This window comes from Prionailurus bengalensis, chromosome A3, assembly GCF_016509475.1.
Source record: "Prionailurus bengalensis isolate Pbe53 chromosome A3, Fcat_Pben_1.1_paternal_pri, whole genome shotgun sequence".
In the NCBI taxonomy this organism is placed as follows: Eukaryota; Metazoa; Chordata; class Mammalia; order Carnivora; family Felidae; genus Prionailurus; species Prionailurus bengalensis.
In genome coordinates, this window is record NC_057354.1 from 62,457,858 (window position 1) to 62,478,885 (window position 21,028).

General features: G+C 48.8%; 1 protein-coding gene across 3 annotated transcripts in view; it reads right to left on the reverse strand.

Moving 5' to 3' along the window:
* Positions 1 to 53: 53 nt before the first annotated feature.
* Positions 54 to 21,028, reverse strand: part of CNNM4 (cyclin and CBS domain divalent metal cation transport mediator 4) — a 41,754-nt gene continuing 20,779 nt past the window's right edge. Inside the window, exons 2-9 of one of the 3 annotated variants that reach the window (XR_006300931.1) lie at positions 11,756 to 11,899; positions 11,343 to 11,477; positions 8,733 to 8,902; positions 8,328 to 8,424; positions 6,396 to 6,458; positions 2,970 to 3,151; positions 1,692 to 2,662; positions 54 to 678 (exon numbers count right to left, since the gene is read on the reverse strand). Coding sequence is in view for 2 of the 3 variants with exons in the window: in XM_043603262.1 (XP_043459197.1) it covers positions 2,465 to 2,662; positions 2,970 to 3,151; positions 6,396 to 6,458; positions 8,328 to 8,424; positions 8,733 to 8,902; positions 11,343 to 11,477; positions 11,756 to 11,899 (989 nt within the window). In the remaining variant the exon portion in view is untranslated. Of the gene's footprint in view, positions 2,663 to 2,969; positions 3,152 to 6,395; positions 6,459 to 8,327; positions 8,425 to 8,732; positions 8,903 to 11,342; positions 11,478 to 11,755; positions 11,900 to 21,028 lie in introns of all 3 variants that reach the window. The other 2 variants (XM_043603262.1, XM_043603263.1) reach the window with 2 other exon arrangements.

A 21,028-nucleotide genomic window follows, 5' to 3' on the forward strand; every position in this document is an offset into this window, starting at 1 on the left:
CAGGTACCGAATACTGACAGAACTCAAAGAGGCAAATTACAGACTCACCAAGATTTCATATTTCATTTTTTATTACCAATCAAAAATAAATTCCATATATTGTTTAGCAAATATTATCATTGTCTTGTGACAAAAGACACAAGAGTCATACAACAAAACTCCCCGAGAGTCAAACTCATAACAATGCCAAAATAAATCACAAAAATATACAAATTAAAATCTTATGCAAAATAAATAGGAGTTATTTGCTACGGTGGCTGTGACTTGCCTACCCATTTGGAGGCCATTTGCGAAGGTCTCCCTTACATGGGAAGACATGCAGGGGCGGGCCAGTTCCAGGGTATGGCTCAGCCCAGGAACCAGAGGTTGGAATAGGAAGTGAAAAATTGCACTGGGAGGAGGAAGTCATCGGACCAGTAATATTTGGAAATAATTATGACCCTCTGCAAGAAGTGATTATAAATGGGAAAAGGGAGGGGGAGGAGGGACCATCTGTTGGTAGTAACTGTGTGTGCAAAGAGGTAGCTGTGGAAGTGTGTGCACCTGCTCCTTTTACTTCACACACACTCACTTGGTTCAGGCCAATACGGTCTGCTCCACCTGGCACTCAGGTCTCTCAGGAACACAGCTTTGCAAGCTCCCGTGCGGACTCAGAAAGCAAGCTGCTCCTGTGGAAAACTGAGGGGTTTCCCCCAACAGGGAATAAAGGTCTAGTGTCTATTTTTCTCATGACTGAGAACCCATGGGTGTTCCCACTTTCTCTCCAGACTTTTACGAATAAATTCTGTGACTGGGGAAGACTTTAAACTGGCCAGGCAAGTATATTTGGTACATTTCCTGGTCCCAAGAGTTAGGATTCTCCAGGCGCTTGAAGAATAGAGTACTTGGGGTGACAGAAGTCACTGACTGAAGAAAGGGTCAATAAATACTACTTAGGTAGAAGGCTTGCGAGTCTCCCTCGCCTGATCTTAGGCCCTGGGCACCTGTTTCACCTGATGAAAGGGCCAACATGGACCTTGGTCCCACAGCCTCCCCAACAGTGGCAAGCCTGGAGCCCCGCAGCAAGGCCTAATTCAGCCCCAAGGAAAAACCGCCTGGGCAGAACTCCATGTGGGGACGGAGCTCTCGGGTTCCAGTACCACCAGCTTGAGCCAAGGCCAAGATGACAACTCAGGCTAGGATTACAAAGATGGGGCAACAGGGCTGCCAGCTGTGTGCCTTTTAGGAAGAAACTTCCTTTCCTGGGTTTTGTACATGTGTGAACAGGGTTGGGTAAGCCTCAGCCACACAGGAAAGGGCATGAAGAACCTTAGGTTGGCTTCCTATGTGTCCTGTTGTCCTCAATCCCCAAGAGGCATAGGGGTTTTGGGATGAGAAGCAGGGAGTCTGGAAAGAAGGGCTTCATAGGTCAGTGACTAACATTTGACTTACATTGTGGGGTGGGAAGGGGGATGGATTAATTGCTAACAACACAGATGCCCATGACCAGATTCCCTCCTGGAATGGAAAGGAGTATCTCAGACAAGTCACCCGTAATGTAGACAGATGCTCTCCCACCTAGGGGGAAACCTTTGGTAAAAGTAAGGGCAGGGCCTGGGGAGCAGGGGTAAGTGATCTTCAAGGTGTGAGACCCTGCTCTGAGTCAAACCAGTGGAGACAGGGGTGAGAATCCTCAGCCTAGCCCAACTCACCAGAAGAGCCCATCGGCAGAGTTCTAGGAAACTCCAGGATCCAGCGATTGACAGGAGTAGGTGTGCTCCTCTCTGTAGCTGGGAGTACCATGTCCCTCATCACAGTTACCCAGAATCCTTCAGCCTCGGCAACGTCAGACAAGCCTCAGTGCATGTGTCCAGGCAGTTGTTCTCAGCGCTATTTGGTTCTTTGTTTCCTGGAAGGAACTATCTTCCTCCCGAGAGAAAACCTTCCTCCAGTGGGCCTCTAGGATCCCATCTCTGGAGGAGGAGGAGGAGGAGGGAGAGGAGGAAGAGGAGGAAGAGTGGGCTCCCTGAGTCAGGGACATAAGCCAGAAGGTCACGGCTGGGAGCAGATTATGGCTATTGCTTCCTGGGGTGAGAAACCCTACCCCTTTTAATTAAAGTTTTTATGGGGAAAAAAAATTGTTTTAAATAAAGTTCCTTAACCCTGTCTTCCCTTCCCTATTCCTTTCCCCAAACAATATTTAAAAAGAGGAGCAGTGAGCCTAGTTCAGAAATTCTCTCAGTAAAAAACAGCCTTGCTCATGGTAGCTGGCCCACTGCCCTACCAGTCTAGAACTGGGCAGCTGCTACCTCAGAGTTGTTCAGAGGTCCCTGTCAGAGGCCAAAACCCCCACACTCTGGGGGCCATCTGGCTGCTCAGTTAGACAGGCTATCTGCACCCCTCCTGGCCTAACAGGCTCCCTATCTTCATGTGGGCCCACTGGGGAGACCCCCGCGGGGCTGGCGGGGGGCCCCGGGCCCTCCTGTCAGATGGCACTCTCATGGGAAGCTCTGTGCAGCAAAGAGTTGCGCTCATTGAGAAGAGTCGTGGTCTCATCTACCACAGGCAGCTCAGCCTTCCCGGCCAAGTTCTCCGTGCAGATGGTGCAGCCATCCAGGGGAAACTGAGGGCAGTTCTCCATGCGTGAGGCCAGCAGCCCATTCTGGTACTGTTGCCGAGTGATCTGCAGGAGGAAGGGATGAGGTTCACAGAGAGCAGGAACTGAGAGGCAAACCTTACAGGACCCGGGGGAACAGGGTTGGTCAGGGTTGGGCTATGAGTCCAGAAGAGAGGACATGACTAGCTGGAGTTTCTGGAAGCTAGTGAAAATAAGGAACGAGAATAAGGAGGACACACATCTTGGGAGCAGGCCCTCAGTGCCATGTGTGGTGGGCGAAAGAAAGAAGTTGCTGACTGCTGAGGCAGAGTCATCCAAATGCCTAGGACGAGGAAGACAGCGCTTCCCAGATGGAGACACAGGAAGCACTCACCTTAATGTACTGGAGGTCCATGAGCGCCCGGACACTGAAGTCAGAGATGTACTGGCCCAGGATGGAGCTGCCAAACTGGTTGCTGCTGCCAGCCAAGGTAGCTGTGTTCGTGAGATCCGTCCGGTCCGGGTAACTGAGGGAGGCTGAGCGACTGAGGGTGGTGGGGTGGGATGGGGAGTGGTCTGTAGGGAGAGACAGGTCGTCAGGCCAGGAGCCCCCGGTGGCCCCTCACAACCTCTTGCTAACCTGTCCCACGGACACCCGGGAGCAGGGCCCCCACCAGGAATGGGAACAGTTCTTAAGGACAAGCAGAAGCTCCAACTGTAGAAGATCTGACCTCATCAAAGCAAATGAGTTAGTTTGTTTAGAAGTGTTGTGCAAGAAGTATTAAAAAGCCTACCAAAGCAGAAAACAAAAACCGAAGAAGACACAGAAAGTTTATAGCTGCACAACCCCTCATTTCCCCAACAACTAATCAGTCAAGGGCAACATAGTGATTACCCTGCCATGGCAGACAAGTCGCTATCTTTGTCTCTGTACCAGCTTATATCAGGTGACATACACTATATACTTTTAAATTATATTAAAGGAAGACATACAGTTTGCACCCTCTCCCTGCGCATCCACACAGACCTCACAACACCATGCCCTATTCACATCTTAAAATGCTGTTTTGTTTTTTGTTTTTGTTTTTAAGTAGGCTTCATGCCCAGCGCGGAGCCCAATGTGTGGCTCGAACTGATGAACCTGAGATCAAGACCTGAACTGAGATCAAGAATCAGACACTTAACTGACCCAGCCACCCAGGCGCCCCTTAAAATGCTTTTCAGCGATCAAAAGTATGTTCTGCACATGACCTGTTCTGGGTGGAACTGTCCCAGCCACTTGTGTCTGCTGGCCCCAGTCAATGTGACAAGAGGGACAAGGGCAGCAGGTTCCTCTCACAGGAACCTAGAGCCTCCAGAGCTCCAGGCCTCCCACTCTGGTGGTTTTCTCCAGGCTGGTCCAAGTGCCCCTCCCTTGAGGAAAAGACTGGGGTAGTGGTGAAGGCGCCTCTTCCCATGACCAGGGGCAGCACAGGCCTCCATTCAGACGACTGTAACCAGGAAAGGGGGATGACTCAACCACAAATGAGGAAGGAACAGACTCCTTATTTTGAAAAAGGAACTGTACCCATATTGTACATCATTAGCTCTTATTTTTGAGAACACTTAGAAAACAATGAAATGCACAAAGAAGTTAATTGTGAAGGCATGCTGGTTTCTTTTAAACAAACAGGAAGTGCACTAAGCTTATTTACTTAACCACTAGGTTACTAACTATTAAGTTAGCTATTCTAACAAATAGTTCAGTGAAGACAGCAAACACAATGAATCCAGGTGACTGAAGGACCAATTCAAGTTTAACTGAGGGATACTGAACTGAGTAATACTCTATCTTTGAGCTTCATTCATAAAACTAGGAAAATATAGTCTGGGTAGTCTATGATTGGGCGGTGTACAATCATTAGAGAGGATCGTGTGCATATATCACTTATCCTAACCTAACATCTCTGATTAAGTCCTAGAAAAGAAACACAAATACTAAAGATATTACCTAATATTTCATGTTAATCATTTGGATGATGGAATGCTTTTATTAATGCTTATTAATGCTCCAGAAACTGAATTTAAAAACAACACATATTAGTGACACGGCCCTTTAAAAATAGAAGCCCAAAAAGAAAGACCAAAATATGAAACGTTTCTGAATAATGAAATTATGATACTTCTTAATTTTCTTAAGACTTTTTCTATTTGCTCAACTTTCTAAATAAGCTACGTTGCTTTTATGATTAAAACAGAACTATAAATGTGTAAAAAAAAATTAAGAGATTTTGACTTGGTAATTTCATTCTGAAAGAATATCCTGAGAACATAATCTTAAACACAGAAAGTTTTTTCACAACATATCCTGGTGTTATTTAGACCCCAATGAACGTACATAAGGGGCGGAATAACAAATGCAGGCACATGTGCCTGGGGGAATACTGCGTGGGTCTAACCAGAAAGCTTAAGGAAAAGCATCTCTGTTCCCATATTAGGTACAAACATCAGGATCTGAACCATGTATACATAAACTCCTGGCCAGTGTGACACAAAAGCAAGTGCAGAAGAGAGAAGAGGGGGCTGAGATGTTGGCCAAGGAGGACCAACATGGTCCATTCTGTTGTCATTGGACATCACCCACTCAAAGGCCATTGTCAGCTTCCCACTTCTATTACAGCCAAAAGGTGGCTGTTTGAAAAGGCTGAGTGTCTTCTAAATCACCTTTTTACTTTTTTTTAAAGAGAATCGATAAAAACATGTCCTTTGGTACAGCTGAGGAGAAAAAACCCAGCTGTACGAATATAAAATGGGAAAAGATGGACTCTGGTGATAGGACTGTCAGGGCCTCAGGAGCTTCTTTAAGTTACACAGCGAGACTGGAGCTCAAAGGCACTTGTAATGCTCTTAACCTCCCCTGGGCTCACCAGGTCAGGCCAGAATTCTGATGGTGAGACCAGCACCTTCTGCCACCCTCTGCTGCCTCCACATAAATGACTGAGAACTGACTCAGTCAGCCCAGCAATTCTGGGATAAGGCTCAAGAGTGTGTCCCAGCAAAGGCCAGAAACAGTATATGGCATTGGGCCTCTTCCTCAATAGTTTATGATTGGAATAGCACATTTTAGTTGTAATCAAGAAGAAAACAGAAGTAACAATTGAGCTCTAACATTTCATACCAATTCTCTCACTGCTCCTGACAATTCTAAGAAGTGGGCACATATATTGTTCCCATTTCACAAGAGGGAACAAAGACTTAGAGTAAGTCAGCTCCCGGAATCATTTAGCTAGTAACTGCAGAGACAGCATTCAAACAGGGCAGTCTGCCCAGGGCCGCACTTCTAACTGCCCGGCAGCTGCCTCCCCCTGGCAGGCAGACACCAGCAGCAACAGAATGAAGAGCAAAGCCTGTGAAGAAAGGAGGAAAGTTTTTTAGAAAAAGCTGATGACATGACAGGCATTGTGATGTTTGTGAGTGGCCTTGATCAGGGGGTGCCGAACAGCTGGGTTCACTTGGCCTGGCCAGAAGCAACCCTCCCTTCCCACCCTATCTGTGTGCATGCGTGCGTGTGTGTATGTGCGTGTGCATGTGTGTGTGTCTTCTCAAGGACTGAAGGACCTTTGGGGATGCTCTTCCAGAACCAGGGCAAGGCCACCCAGTAATTGGGCCCTAGGCCAAGCAGAGCCAGTGCAAATCAAGCTGGCCCACAAGTGTGAACGGGTGGGATGGCCTGAGGTGCTGTGGGGAGCCCCAGTGCCTGCTGGGAGAGGTTAGTAGAGCTGTGGTATGTGGGCTCAGGCGATAGGTGGCAGTGCAAACTTCTCCAGCCATGCCATGTTACCTGAGAGCCAGGAGAGCAGGGAGTTCCGCTTGCCAGGCGGACACCCGACCTGGGTTGAAGGCACTGGAGCAAAAGAGGAAAAGGTCAGCGATGGGTAGGGTGAGGAGGCAGAACATGGAGCCACAGGTATGGGATAGAGAAGCAGATGTGCTGGGGGTCAGGCTCCCTTGGGCAAAGAGGGGACACAATGGAAAGGGGGACATGGCTCTGATGGGGAGGGGCTTAGGGCAATCCAACAAGCCCTGCTCAGAGAGGGGCAGAAGCTTCCACAGTGAAACAAGCCCCCCAGAAGTCATCCCTTCTTCCTTTTGGCCACTCCAAGTAGGAACTGAGTGCCTCCAGGTCAAAGGATAGAGCCCAGGACTCTGACCCAAGCCTCTAAGGCATTGTTGCAGAGAAAGTGTGCCTGGAGGAAATGTCCCATGACTGTGTGCCTTTCTGGACAAGATTTCCCCCAGCTGGATGGCAAGAGGTGCTCTTGGGAGGGGCAGAGAAATCCTCCTTAGGCCCAATGCATCCAGGCAGAGAACAACTGCTCCAAAACCCAGCTCTGGAACCTTGTCTCCTCACTCTCTCCTTCCTGGAGCCTGCTCATGCTGGTGGAGGGGCAGAGCTATGTCACACCAGTGGATAAGCTGAGCTGTGTCAATATACGTGGATGCCCTGGCCCCTGCACAGGTCCTCTTTGTCAAAGGACAGCAACAGGCAGAGCACAGAGGCTCTCCAGGAGATGCACACACACCTAAATGTGTGGCCTGTCCCCCAGCAGTAAAGTAGATTTTCACTTCCCAGCCTGCAGCAACCTGGAGCCCCTCTGGAGGTTAAGAGGGGTCATACAACTGGTGAGGAGCCAATCTGGCAAGACTTGGGTCTTGCCTGCAGGGTGCCACTTTAGTCACAAGGTCCCTCTGGCAAGGGGAGCCTGAACTACCCAGGACTGGAGGAGCAGAAAGCGCCAGGGTGGCCAGAGTGGCCCTTCCCTGGACTTCCCACAACCTCTCTTGGAGGGCATGTCCAGTCCCTCTTTGTCCCAAATCCCTTTCTGCCATCAGAACCAGCCCTCTGGGCACTTGGGTGGCTCAGTCAGTTAGGCATCTGACTCTTGATTTTGGCTCAGGTCATGATCTCACAGTTCGTGAGTTCAAGCCCGATGCCGGGCTCTTCAGTGGCAGTGCAGAGCCTGCTTGGGATTCTGTCTCCCTCTCTCTGCCCCTGCCCCACTTGCTATCTCTCTCTCTCAAAATAAATAAATAAACATAAAAAAAAAAAAAAAAAAAAAAAAAAAAAGAACCAGCCCTTAACCAAAAGGCAGTGGCTAAGCCCCCAGAAAAGTCAAGCCCATCTGCAACCTGCCCAGCAAATAGGCCCCGGCCTGGCTCCCAACCATAGGCACTCTGGACCCCCTCACTCTCCACCTCAATTCCCTAAGCCAGTCTCCATGAGCAAGAGCCTGTGGCCTCCCTCCACCTGCCTCCACTCATTCTTCTCGCTGCTGTGGCTGCTTGCCTGGTTGGCCCATTCTGCTGTCGTACTTCCCCCTGCTCAAAGGCCATCAGTGGCTTCCTGCTTCCTATCACAACCAAATGCTGCCAACTTTCTGGGGCTCCCCGACATGTCCTTACTCCCCATGGTCCTCCCCCAACTCTGGCAAGCTGTTCTCACATCTCAAGACATGCTCTCAGCTCCATGCAGGCCTTTGCGCAGATTCCCTTTCCCATCTCTTCTCCCCACTCTCAGAATCCTGTCCTAAGGAGCCAGTCACAGCTCTTCTGGACCACCTCTGCTAGTCCCTGACAGCTCTGGCCCTGACTGGCCTCCCTCTCCCCTGAGCCACCTGGACTGTCCCAGGTTCTGGGTGCCAGTCTAAGTATCCACCCAACCCAGGTATGCTGGAGGGCAGCACAGAAGCACAGATGCAACCCAGCGACTCACCAGAGGTGGGCGAGGACAGGGCCATGGTCCCATAGTAGGAGAAGGCGCCTGTCTCAAACTTCATGTTCTCCTTCCCGGCCTCCACCTCCACCTTCCCCTGGAAGAACACAGGGCCAGGAAGACAAACAGACTGAGAAAGAGAACTCAACGGAGGGAAAAAAGGACAAAGCAAGAGGGAGAAGTAAGGGCAAGGAAGAGCTGGTTCCAGAGCCCCGAAGAGTTCAGGTACCCTGACCTGGAGACTCAAGGGTGGCCTCTCAGGAAGAGGGTGGGCAAAGGGGGAGCAGAGGCTCAGGGGCAGGCTGGACGTTCCCTAGGCAGGAAAGCCCTGTGTCCCCCAGCCACTTCAGCAGGCAAGGAGGGGACAGTGGGCACAGGGGGGCAGGCACGGAGCAGGCCACTTACCTGCAGGATGAGGATAAAGTAGTCGGCCGGCTTATTCCGGGTGTACAGGTAATGGCGGATGTAATATTTGTTGTGCTCATCAAACTTGAGTTCCTGAATGACGTCTGGGTACTTGAGCAGCCGAAGCAGGATTTTCTCAGATATTAGAGAGGGGCTGAACTGGGGAACCTCTGTAGGAAGAGAGACAAGGACTTCACAGGGGGCCTGGAATAGGCAACGTGGGGAACACAGCCCCCTCCCTGCCCAGGCCCTTCCCTTTGGTTCTGTACCTCCCTGGGAAGGAAGCACCTTTGGATCCAAACAGGTTACACTGCAGTCGGCCCGCCTGCCTAGGCTGGAATGGCGGCGCCTGCACTAATAGTGTGTGATCTTGGGCAAGTTACTTAACCTGTGCCTCAGTTTCCACATTTGTAAAATGGGGATTAAAAACCTCGTAGGGTTGGGGCACCTGGGTGGCTCAACATCTGATTCTGAGCATCTGATTCTTTTTTTTTTTTTTTTAATTTATTTATTTTTCTAAATTTACATCCAAGTTAGTGCAAAAATGATTTCAGGAGTAGAATTCAGTGATTCATCCCCTATGTACAACACCCAGTGCTCACCCCAACAAGTGTCTTCCCTAATGCCCCTTGATCATTTAGCTCATTCCCCCACCCACAACCCCTCCAGCAACCCTTAGTTTGTTCTCTGTATTTGAGTCTCTTATATTTTGTCCCCCTCCCTATATTATTTTTGTTTCCCTTTCCCTATGTTCATCTGTTTTGTATCTCAAATTCCACATGAGTGAGGTCATACGATATGTCTTTCTCTGACTAATTTTGCTTAGCATAATCCCCTCTAGTTCCATCCATGTTGTTGCAAATGGCCAAGATTTCATTCTTTTTGATTGCCGAGTAATACTCCATTGTATATATACACACCACATCGTCTTTATCCATTCATCCATCGATGGACATTTGGGCTCCTTCCATACTTTGGCTATTGTTGATAGTGCTGCTATAAACATGGGGGTGCATGTGCCCCTTCGAAACAGCACACCTGTATCCCTTAGATAAATACCTAGTAGTGCAATTGCTGGGTCATAGGGTAGTTCTATTTTTAATTTTTTGAGGAAACTCCATACTGTTTTCCAGAGTGGCTGCACCAGTTTGCATTCCCACCAACAATGCAAAAGAGATCCTCTTTCTCCGCATCCTCGCCAACATCTGTTGTTGCCTGAGTTGTTAATTTTAGCCATTCTGACTGGTGTGAGATGGTATCTCATTGTGGTTTTGATTTGTATTTCTCTGAGCATCTGACTCTTGATTTTGGCTCAGGTCATGATCTCGCAGGTTGTGGGTTCAAGCCTTGTGTCAGGCTCTGCACTGATACCGTGGAACCTGCTTAGAATTCTATGTCTCTCCCTCTCTTTCTCTGCCCCTCCCCTGCTCATATAGGTGCAGCTCTCTCTCTCTCTCTCAAAATAGACAAACATTAAAAAAAAAAAAAGATTTCTAAAAAAATAATAATAATTAAACAAAACAAAACAAAACAAAACTTCGTAGGGTTGGGGCTCCTGGCTGGCTCAGTCAGTGGAACATAGGACTCTTGATCTCAGAGTCGCAAGTTACAACCTCACATTGGGTATAGAGGTTACTTTAAAAACAAAACATGCTCTGGGGCGCCTGGGTGGCTCAGTAGGTTAGGTGTCTGACTTTGGCTCAGGTCTGATCTCACCGTTTGTGAGTTTGAGCCCCGTATCAGGTACTGTGTTGATAACTCAGAGCCTGGAGGCCTGCTTCAGATTCTGTGTCTCCCTCTCGCTCTGACCCTCTCCTGCTCACACTGTGTGAGCTGTGTGTGTCTCTCTCTCTCAAAAATAAATAAACATTAAAAAAAAAAAAAAACCTCTTGGATACATTCTTGCCATATGGAAAGTGCTTCATAAATATTATCATCATTATTATCATTAGCACTATTGTCAATATCCTGGCAGGAAAAATAAAGAGAATTAACATCCTTCAGCAAGTGAGAGTTAGGAAGGAAGTCAGATTTTGGGGGGAGGTGGGGAATAGGGAGGAGCTTTTCAAATCAATCATCCAGATCCCCAAAGGGGCTTTGAGTCAGGGGTGAGAAGAGAGAAATGTCATTGACCTAGAGGTCAAGTCCTGCTGGACCCAGCAAATTCAGGCAGAGGGGAAGGAGGAGAGATGAGAACAGAACTGGATTGAGACTCCTTGGAGTGCATGAGCCAGACAAGAGCTGTGCCAGACAAGAGCTATGGGCCCACAGTATGTGGAAAGGCCTCTTTCTCCCTCCTCCTCCCCAGCACCCATGGGTCTGGGGAACCCCAGGGCCCACTTCAGGTACTCCCAGTGGTTATTTTCAAAACCAACTTGGTTGCTTCCTAGAAATTTGCAATGGCAACCCATCAACAAAGAAAACAAATCACAAGGAGTGCCCCAGGGATAGAGGGAAGGCGCCTTGCCCCCTTTCAGAGGCAATCATGTTTTCCCCATACCTTTCACCTGCCACAGCCCTTGTCCCATGGGAGAAAGTAGCCAGAGGCCTAGAATCCTTCTTCCATGACTGTATCCCATCAACACCTGAAGGCCCTCCACTTGCTCTTACCCGTGGCCAGGAAGCGATGAGCTGCCAGAAGTAGCTGAGGTGAAATTTTCACCTTGAGTTCATTGTCAGCATCCTTAAAGGCTGAGAAGTCACGTTTGTTCTTCTCAGATACTCGTTTCCGGCTTCGGTTGTCAGCTGCAAGAGGCAGAATCTAGAACTGAGAACACTGAATCCCAATGACTCAGGAACAGACTAGAACCTGCTCCCCAGTCCCCAGCTCTGCAGTCCTTTCTTCCAGGCACAAGCAGCAGTGTCTGCACCAGGGCAAGATCCCTGGCCGGGGTGAGACACGGAGTTCCTGGGTCTCAGGGTGCCAGCCCTCCCATGTACTTGCACTGTGGCCTTCTCACCTAGGGACACCTAGGATGTGAATAGGAAAAGGGTTCCAGGCCTGTGGAGAGGATGGAACTCACTGTACATATCCGACTCGTCCAGGATCTCAGATTTGATGATCTCCTCAATGACATCCTCCAGGGTGACCAGGCCCAGCACCTCGTAGAAGGGGTCACCTTCACCCTCGTTGTTCACCTTCTGCACGATGGCCAGGTGGGACTTCCCTGGCAGGGGGGGGGGGGGGAGGGGGGAACAATGCAATGAGTCAGGCAAGAACAAAGGGATCAGGCATGAGACTCCTCCACCAAAACGTTAACACACTTGGGGTCATGAGTCACTGGGGTGGGGTATGGGCGTTTTTTTTCCCCTTTTCTTTATTTCCTGAAGTTTCTACTGCAAACAGATATTGCTCTTATGAAAAGGAAAACCAAAAGTATTTTTTAAATCTCAAGGCATTTCAGACCTTTTGTTTCAGTAGAATGAAAATGGCAAGGGCCTGTCTGGTGCCGTGTATCAGGATCTCCTGAGAGTCCTGGAGAGGGGAAAGACCCACATTGACAATCCATGGACAGTGGAGCCATCAGTCAGAGACATGTGTGTGCCAACTGGACATGGGGCTCCTCAGACAGCCCAGGCTGCCCATGGGGCCCCACGGGGCACTCACATTCCTTCACTCTGCTCTCCTTGGCAAACTCCCCAGCATGTACCCAGGGGCTGTGATACTGCCCGAGGCAAAGGCTCTCAGTTCCCAAAACCATTAACAAATTAGCCCGGGCTGTAATTAGGCCAGGCAAATACTATAATTAGAGAAAGGCCACCCTTTCAACCTAAAACAAGAGAAAGTTGGGTAGCAGAGGGAGGGTGGAGGGACCCTCCACAGAAGCTTTGTGGGGTAGCAGGGCTTTCCTGGCCCTCTTTCTGATTGTCTACCCTGTTCTCATGCCCCCTGCCCCAGTGCATGACAGGAAGGAGACAGCCAAGGGCTTGGCCCACACTTCAGTTTGAATGGAACTGTGTACCCCACACAGGGACACAGGTTTGGAGCAGCTTAAGGGAAAAAACCCTGGGAGAGCTGAGGTCAAGCTAGGGTCTCCTATGCAGTGTCCCCTTCACAACCCAGTCTTAGGCCCCACTCGAAGAACTTCTCTGTAGAGGACATTTTCCAAGTCTCTAAGGCCGCTGGAAATCCCCCAACCCCAGGATGCGTTCCTCAGAACTCCAGAGAGGCACCAGTTCTCAGGAGCAGCATTTTAAAAAACAGAATAAAGGAAAAAGATATCAGAGTACGCCACATGTGACTGGGGCGGGGGGTGGGGGAGTATGTTCTGTGCAACTTTCACACACATGCCAGTCACTATGCTACACTCATTTCCAGCTGCAAGTTGTGGTCAAAACACTTTCAGCACTTTGCTAGACAGAACCATGGCTACATTTGATTAAAAATTCTATTGTCTCTCTCTGTCTCAAAAATAAACATTAAAAAAAAAATTTTTTTTTTTTTTAAAGGGGGGGCACCTGGGTGGCTCAGTCGGTTAAGCGTCCGACTTTCGCTCAGGTCATGATATCACAGTCCGTGAGTTCGAGCCCCGCATTGGGCTCTGTGCTGTCAGCTTAGAGCCTGGAGCCTGCTTCAGATTCTGTGTTGCCCTCTCCCTCTGACCCTCCCCCATTCATGCTCTGTCTCTCTCTGTCTCAAAAATAAATAAACATTAAAAAAAAACCCAAAAGGGGCGCCTGGGTGGCGCAGTCAGTTAAGCCTCTGACTTCAGCCAGGTCACGATCTCGCGGTCCGTGAGTTTGAGCCCCGCGTCGGGCTCTGGGCTGATGCCTCAGAGCCTGGAGCCTGTTTCCGATTCTGTGTCTCCCTCTCTCTCTGCCCCTCCCCCGTTCATGCTCTGTCTCTCTCTGTCCCAAAAATAAATAAACGTTGAAAAAAAAAAATTAAAAAAAAAAAAAACCCAAAAAACAAAAAAACTCTAGACATGAGGGGCACCTGGATGGCTCAGTCAGTTAAGCATCCAACTCAGGTCATGATCTCACTGTTAATGAGTTCAAGCCCTCCGTCGGGCTTTCTGCTATCAGCAGCATGGAGCCTGCTTCAGATCCTCTGTCCCCAGCTCACTCTTCCCCTTCCCTGCTGGCACTCTGTCTCTCTCTCAAAAATAAATAAACATTGGGGCGCCTGGGTGGCGCAGTCGGTTAAGCGTCCGACTTCAGCCAGGTCACGATCTCGCGGTCCGTGAGTTCGAGCCCCGCGTCGGGCTCTGGGCTGATGGCTCGGAGCCTGGAGCCTTGTTTCCGATTCTGTGTCTCCCTCTCTCTCTGCCCCTCCCCCGTTCATGCTCTGTCTCTCTCTATCCCAAAAATAAAAAAAAATAAACGTTGAAAAAAAATTTTTTTTTAAAAAATAAATAAATATTAAAAAAACAAAAAACAAAACCACACACACACACACACACACACACACACACACAAAAACCCTCTAGACATGAGCCAACAGGGGCAAGAGATCCATCAAGGTCCTCCAGCAGGCAGCACCCACTCAGAGCTGGGTCTGGCCCCCAGGCCTCTCTGCCTGCTGGAGGCTGCCCATCCAGGAGTGTCTTCTAGAAACAGAAACAATGTTCTGGGTGGTCTAAGGCAGCCAGCTAAACTATGCCATCAGGTGGAACCAGAGTAAAAAGCGAAGTAGCTTTTACCACCTGTCAGACTGGCACACTCCAAGACTGGTGATGCCCAGTGTTGGGGGAGACAAACATGCTGTCACAGGGTCCTCTGTTTTGTGGACAGGTAAATGGCATATTTCAGGAGGCCGATCTGGCAGCCTGTCTCAAAACTAAAGGTCTCTAACCTAGGAATCAGAAATTCCACGGGGAGAAAGTTGGCTATAATCTTTCCCAAAGCAGAAAGACACAGAAGCAAACAGAACACTGTTAACAACCTCAAACCAGAAACAACCTAAATCAACAGCAATGGAGCAGGAGTACTGAATAGTGGCCGCCACTGCTCTGGGGAAAAGGCAGCAGGCTGGATGGACAGACAGAATGTGGAATGAAGCCCCACACAGACTGTTGATGGAACAGCAAGCAGTGGTGCCAGCTGCCTGTGCAGAAACTCAGGGCTGGCGCTTGGCGGGATGGGGGGAGGAGTTGAATTGCCTTGAATTGCATGGAAGAGCAGACAGTGATCACCTCTGGGGTTATGTGGAGTTTGGGGGAGAGGCCCTTACTCTGTACCCTTCTGATACTGTTCTACTTGATGGGCAGGTTTCACTACTAGACTTTTTTTTAATTGACAAAGAGGGGAAAAACAAAATCAAGGGAAACAAAGGGAGACTGGGGAGACTCTAGGGTGAGCAAGGACCCTCTGTGCCTAAACGTACACAGACTGAGTCCCACGTAATGAGGCGTGTTTGAATGTGGCTCAGTTAGCAGCGCCTTGCTCAGAGCGCAGAAGTCAGGGCCCTGGCACAGAAGAGACAAAGCTTTAATAACCTGAGCAAATGTCCTCCTCTCCACTGAGCCTCCCTCCATTAACCACAGGCTCACAACAAATCCTGACGCACAGTCACGGGTGCACTGGGCCACACAGGGAAAGGCTGGTGGCTTCTCTAAAGGACAGAAATATCCCGCCTTGTAGAAGAAATAAGCTGATTCCTTGAGACCAATGTTGGGGCCACTCTCAGCCCTCCTGCCTCCTCTCTGAGGCTCCGTTGTTTGCAGCATCACTGGTGTGTGTGGATGCCCTCTAAGGGACAGGTAACCTGAAGGCGTACAGACCTGGGGCGCCACCCAGTCACCTCTGCTCTACTTTGCCCAGAGGAGTTTTGTTTTGTTTTGTTTTGTTTTTTATGGTCTTAGCAGAAGATTCTCCTCCTTGGCTAGAGAACCTCTCTTGCCAAGGTCACCAGTGACTTCCAGTGACAGGGTCTCATGCTCAGGCTGCATCTTCTGATGAGGGGTCACTCTCTCCCACTTCCTGGAAATCCTTCCTCTCCTTGGTTTCTAGCACACAGCTTTCCTGGTGTTCCTCTCACCTCAGGGGCTGCTCCTTCTCCCTGACCTCTTTACGTGGGAGCATCCCAGAGCTCAGTCCTCGGACCTGGTCCCTTGCTTTGTGACTTTAAATACAAACTGTATGTCAAGGCATCTCAAATAAACACTTCCAGCCCAGCCCACTCCCGCATCCTCTGGACTCATAAACCCAACTGGTGGCTGATGGCTAGGTAGGTAGCTTCTCCTAGATGCCTAACATCTTGATCTCCACGTGGCCAAAACCAAATTGCCACCCTTCCCCCCAGCCCTCCTCATGTCCATCAATCCAGTAGATCAGGCCATGGGGGAGTAAACTGTCTCCTGTATTTCTCTACCCTTTTATATCCAACCTTTCCAGTAGATCCTGTCAGCTCTACCTGCAACGGACACTTAGAATCTGGCCTCTTCTGGAGGCCTCCACCGCTACTGTCTCATTCCGGGCCACACACATCTCCGTCTCACCCAGAGAGCTAGACTAGCCTCTAAGCAGCTCCCTGCTTCATCCTGGACCTGGGGTTGGCTCTCAACACAGCAGCAAGAGGGGGGAAGTCAGGTCACCTTATGCCTCACCCAAGTCCCTCCAGTGGCTCCTGTCTCACTCCTAGTAAAAGCCCCATCCCCCACAGAGCCCTTGGTGCTGACCCTCTCATGTCTCCTACCACTCTCTCTCCAGTGCTCAGGTCAGCCACAGGGCCTCTTTGCTGTTCTTCAAACACAACAGGCTGCTCCCTTTGCCTGGCTTGCTCCTCCCCCACACAACTGGGTAGACTGCCCCCACTTCAGGTCTTTGTTCATATGTGGCCCTCTCAGTGAGGCCTCAGTGAAAACTGCATAGCCCTTACCCAAAAACTACGACTCCTCCTCCAGCACCTCAACCCTAGTCATTAAATCCCCTAAAATAAATGATATAGTACGCTTATTCAATGAACTTATCATTTATGGCCTGTCTTCTCCTGCTATATTTTGAGCTACACTACAGCAGGGGCTTTAGTCTGTGTTCTTGAAACTCAGAACAGCGATTGGCATCCAGTTAAGTGTTCAATGGCTATCAGGGAATGAATGACTCAGTTCACGTGGACGTTCCATAGGAGAAAAAAAAATGTAATCAATGGGAAGGGGGAAAGGGATGGAGCCTAGAGAAGAATTATTTTGAATTTCAGTAATTAAGTTTCCGTAATTCAAAAATCATTTTTAATTTACCTTTTAAAATAAAAAGACCAACTTAGGACTTATATTTATGATCCTCATTCTATGAAATTTAAATCTAATACAGAATTTTTACTTTAATGATTTACCTCATTTTATTATTAATGTGCATTCAACTGGATAATTGGATTTTGGGGGTGGTTGGGGTGAGAAATGAAACATGAAAATTTAAATAATACATCTACCCCAAAAGCTGAGAATCCCTCAGTTCTCAAAGTAGTCCTCATTCAAAGAAAAAAGAATGAGGAAATATAGCAACATGCTCATATTTGGCTGATCCACACGAAATTGTTGATATTTGACTATTTTTAACCAAGAAAAATGACAATTTCATATTATTCAACCTAAAAGTATGGGAGGTTCAGGATGGTTTTTCTGTTTTATACTTTTCTGAATAGAAAATCCAACCTTTCCACAGTCAATAGTTTTAATTTTACAATCAGAAAGAAAGACATCCATTGAAGTAACTTTGAAAAAGACTCTCACACTGCTCCCTGCCCCACCCCCCACCCCAAACCCTGCGGGACTGGGGCTTCCTTTTAAATTCAAACACTGCTAGCAAGGGGCAACCTGGCTGTGAGAAAGGAGGCACCTTGAAGCTCCTACCCGCACAGCTGCCCTTCTTCGACCTTTGTCCAGCCAGGTCTCCTCCCAGTCAGAGAACCACAGTGAGGCCTCTTTCACCTGCCCTGTCCCACCTGGAACAGGGGCAAGGAGCAAGAGGCCCCATAACCTGCCTGAGTCCCTCCCCAACCCTTCCTCTTTACCACCCTTGGCTCAGCCCGGGGGGGGGGGGGGGGGGGGGGGGGGGGGGGGGGGGGGGGGCGGGCTCCACCATGGGGACCATTAGCACTCACTGCCCAGTCGCGCCCCAGCGCTCCCTTCTCCCTTCACCAGCACTTGTACTGTTGCTTATGCAGTCGACTGGCAATGCTATCCCATCCCCTCCCACCTCATGCCTGGAACACAGCAGACACCCAAACGTTTTGCTGGATACATATAGGTTGGTCTACAGGGACCCCAGAAAGCCCAATCCTCCACCTTCCGCACTGCCCAGTTTAGCAAACTGCTGTATCCTCCTCCCCCCATAAAAAACTTTATAATCTCTCATAGACCATAAGAAAAACACATTACTAGGTGCTGGGTTTCAAAGTCCACAAAGGCCCGGAGAGGGCCCTACTCACCAGGTCCTGCTGCCTTTTCTCATGTGGAATATCCAGAGGCCCCAGATCAGACATGGGATTCCCACTACCCAAGACAGCATCCTGGGCATCTCCCTCGCTGGTCCCCCAGCAAGCGAGGTCGCCCACTTCCTGCCCTCAAAGGCTCCCAGCAGGCTCTGAACTCTCAGGCACCTCAGGCTTGACTCCCAGAAGACGGGCCACTGCAGGCCATAGGTCTCTTCACTTGCAGGCAACATAGCACCCTGATGTCCTGGGAATCCCCCTCCTTTTTCCTCCCTCCACCCAGACAACGGGCAGGATTAAGCAGACTATTAATAGTGCTGATCTCACCAGCAGGAGGGGCAGCCCATCCCAGCAAGAAGAGATAGGCGGGGCAGGCATATTGGAGGAAGCAGAGGAGCACAGCAGCAGAAGTCAGACCCTTGCACAACCCTCCATGTGGGCACCCCTCAGCAACCAGGGGACAAGAGAGCTATGCACAAAAAGAAGCTCCCATAAGTTCCCTAAGCAGAGAGGGACAGACTGGGGAGGGGCAGGGAGTAAGTTGTTTAATCAATAAGCAACTTAAAAGAACAATGAAGAGATCCTTAATTTTAATGTAAGTTAAAATACATTAGGGCGCCTGGGTGGCTCAGTTGGTTAAGCAGTTAAGTGTCCTAAGTGTCCGCCTTTTTTTTTTTTTTTTTTTAATATTTTAACATTTACTCATTTTTGAGAGACAGAGAGACACAATGTGAACAGGGAAGGGACAGAGAGAGGAGGCAGAATGTGAAGCAGGCTCCAGGCTCTGAGCTATCAGCACAGAGCCTGATGCGGGGCTTGAACTCACGAACGGCAAGACCATGACCTGAGCCGACATCGGCCACTTAACGGACTGAGACACCCAGGCACCCCTCAAGCAACCGACTCTTGATTTCAGCCCAGGTCATGATCTGACAGTTCGTGGGTTCCAACCCCACATCGGGCTCTGTACTGCCAGCGCAGATTCTCTCTTGGGATTCTCTCTTCCCCTCTTTTTGCCCTTCCCCTGCTTGCATGCTGTGTCTCTCTATTTGGAAATAAGTACATAAACTTAAAAAAATTTTATAAATAAATGAAATATACCGTAAGACCATAGAGACTAACACAAGGAAGTACTGAAGGAAACAATGACATTTTTTTTCTTCAGGATTTGGCAGCACGTGTCAAAATGGAGAAAGTAAGACCCTGGCCTCAGCCATATCTACCACTTCTAGGAAAGACCTTAATACAAGGAAAAACCCAGGCCAGGGTGCAAGTTGTGCCCAGGAGGGTCCATCTAGGGTGGTTTATGATACAGTACTGTAGCCACTAAAAATTAGGCTGTTGTAGACAGAGATTTAAAAGAGACAGTGGTTCACCATTTGCATAAAGCAAAAAGTTACAAAACAAGAAAATATGGGAACTACACTGGCTTCTTCTGCTTTAGCTTAATGCCTTTTAAAATCACCATGTATTACTCATTTTACATTCATAATCAGAAAGGATAAGAATGATGCCTCATATTGAGGGGGAGGGAGACAGCAATATAGTTGGTTCATTGCTGACTTACTAGAAGAAAACAAGACCAAAATATTCACGTTTTCAGTGGTGGGATAAGGGGGTCTTTCATTTCCTAGTCATTTTCCTCCTTTCTAAAAGTTTCTACAATAAATATATTGCTTTATTTTTACATTTTATTTTTTTATTTTTAAAAATTTTTTTTTAACATTTATTTATTTTTGAGACAGAGAGAGACAGAGCATGAACGGGGGAGGGTCAGAGAGAGAGGGAGACACAGAATCTGAAACAGGCTCCAGGCTCTGAGCTGTCAGCACAGAGCCCGACGCGGAGCTCGAACTCACAGACCGTGAGATCATGACCTGAGCCAAAGTCGGACGCTTAACCCACCAAGCCACCCAGGCGCCCCTATTTTTACATTTTAATTATAAACACAATGTACGTCTTTCTGCACCTTGGGTTTTACACACAGCGATGTCCCTGGAGCCCAGTCACTTTGCCTCCCCTGTGGAAGGTTCCACTGGTGGATGCTAGGGGGGATTTAACCCTCTCTCTTCTGCTGACGGACCCACGACTGTTTCCAGTTTCTTATACCACGAACAAAACTGCAATGAAAATCCCTGTGCTCCACCGTTCGATCCATGTGAGATCTCGATGTACGTACAGCTGTGGAGCCACTAGGTCAGAGGGTTCGTGCACTGGAAGATCTGACCGAAATCTCCACACTGCCCTCCCTAGTAGGGCTCCCAGTTTCCATTCTTGCCAGCACAAGTTATACCCGGTGCTTCTTGATTCATTCCTTAGTGCCTAGTGCCCAATAAGGAAGCCATTCAATAAATACAGTCGTTATAGCTGGTTATGTTTTTAAAAGGAAAAGGAAAATGGACAGCAAGACAAAAAGGAAAAAACTGAGTGAAGCAGGAAAAAAAAAAAAAGGAAAAGTGACAGGAGTACAGCCACATGGAAAAGAGAAATGAAAACGGAGACACTGCAGCCCACTTGCCAAAACAAAAAAGCATTTCTAGAGACTTACCAGGAGACTTGCCCAGCTATCCTGAGCAAGACAACACAGCCAGACACTGAGAGTACACACAGAAGAGAGCCACAGCCCATCTGGGACTTTCTAGAACAGGGTCTCCAAAAGGAGTATTCATCCCCCTTTCGTTCACATTTACTTGTAATCCAAAATAAATAAGCAACTTTAGCTTTCGTTTATACACAGACTGACAGTGGGCCCTGAGCAGGTGGCGAGCAGCCGGCCCCCGCGGGAAGGAGCCCTCAGCCTCACTCAATTGCTCTCCAGCAAAGCGAGAGGAGTTTCAAATGAGGTATGCCCAAGGACACAGGTTTACAGATTCTGTTGAGCACTTTTAACCAAATCAATGCTCACACAATGGACAGTCGCTTTACA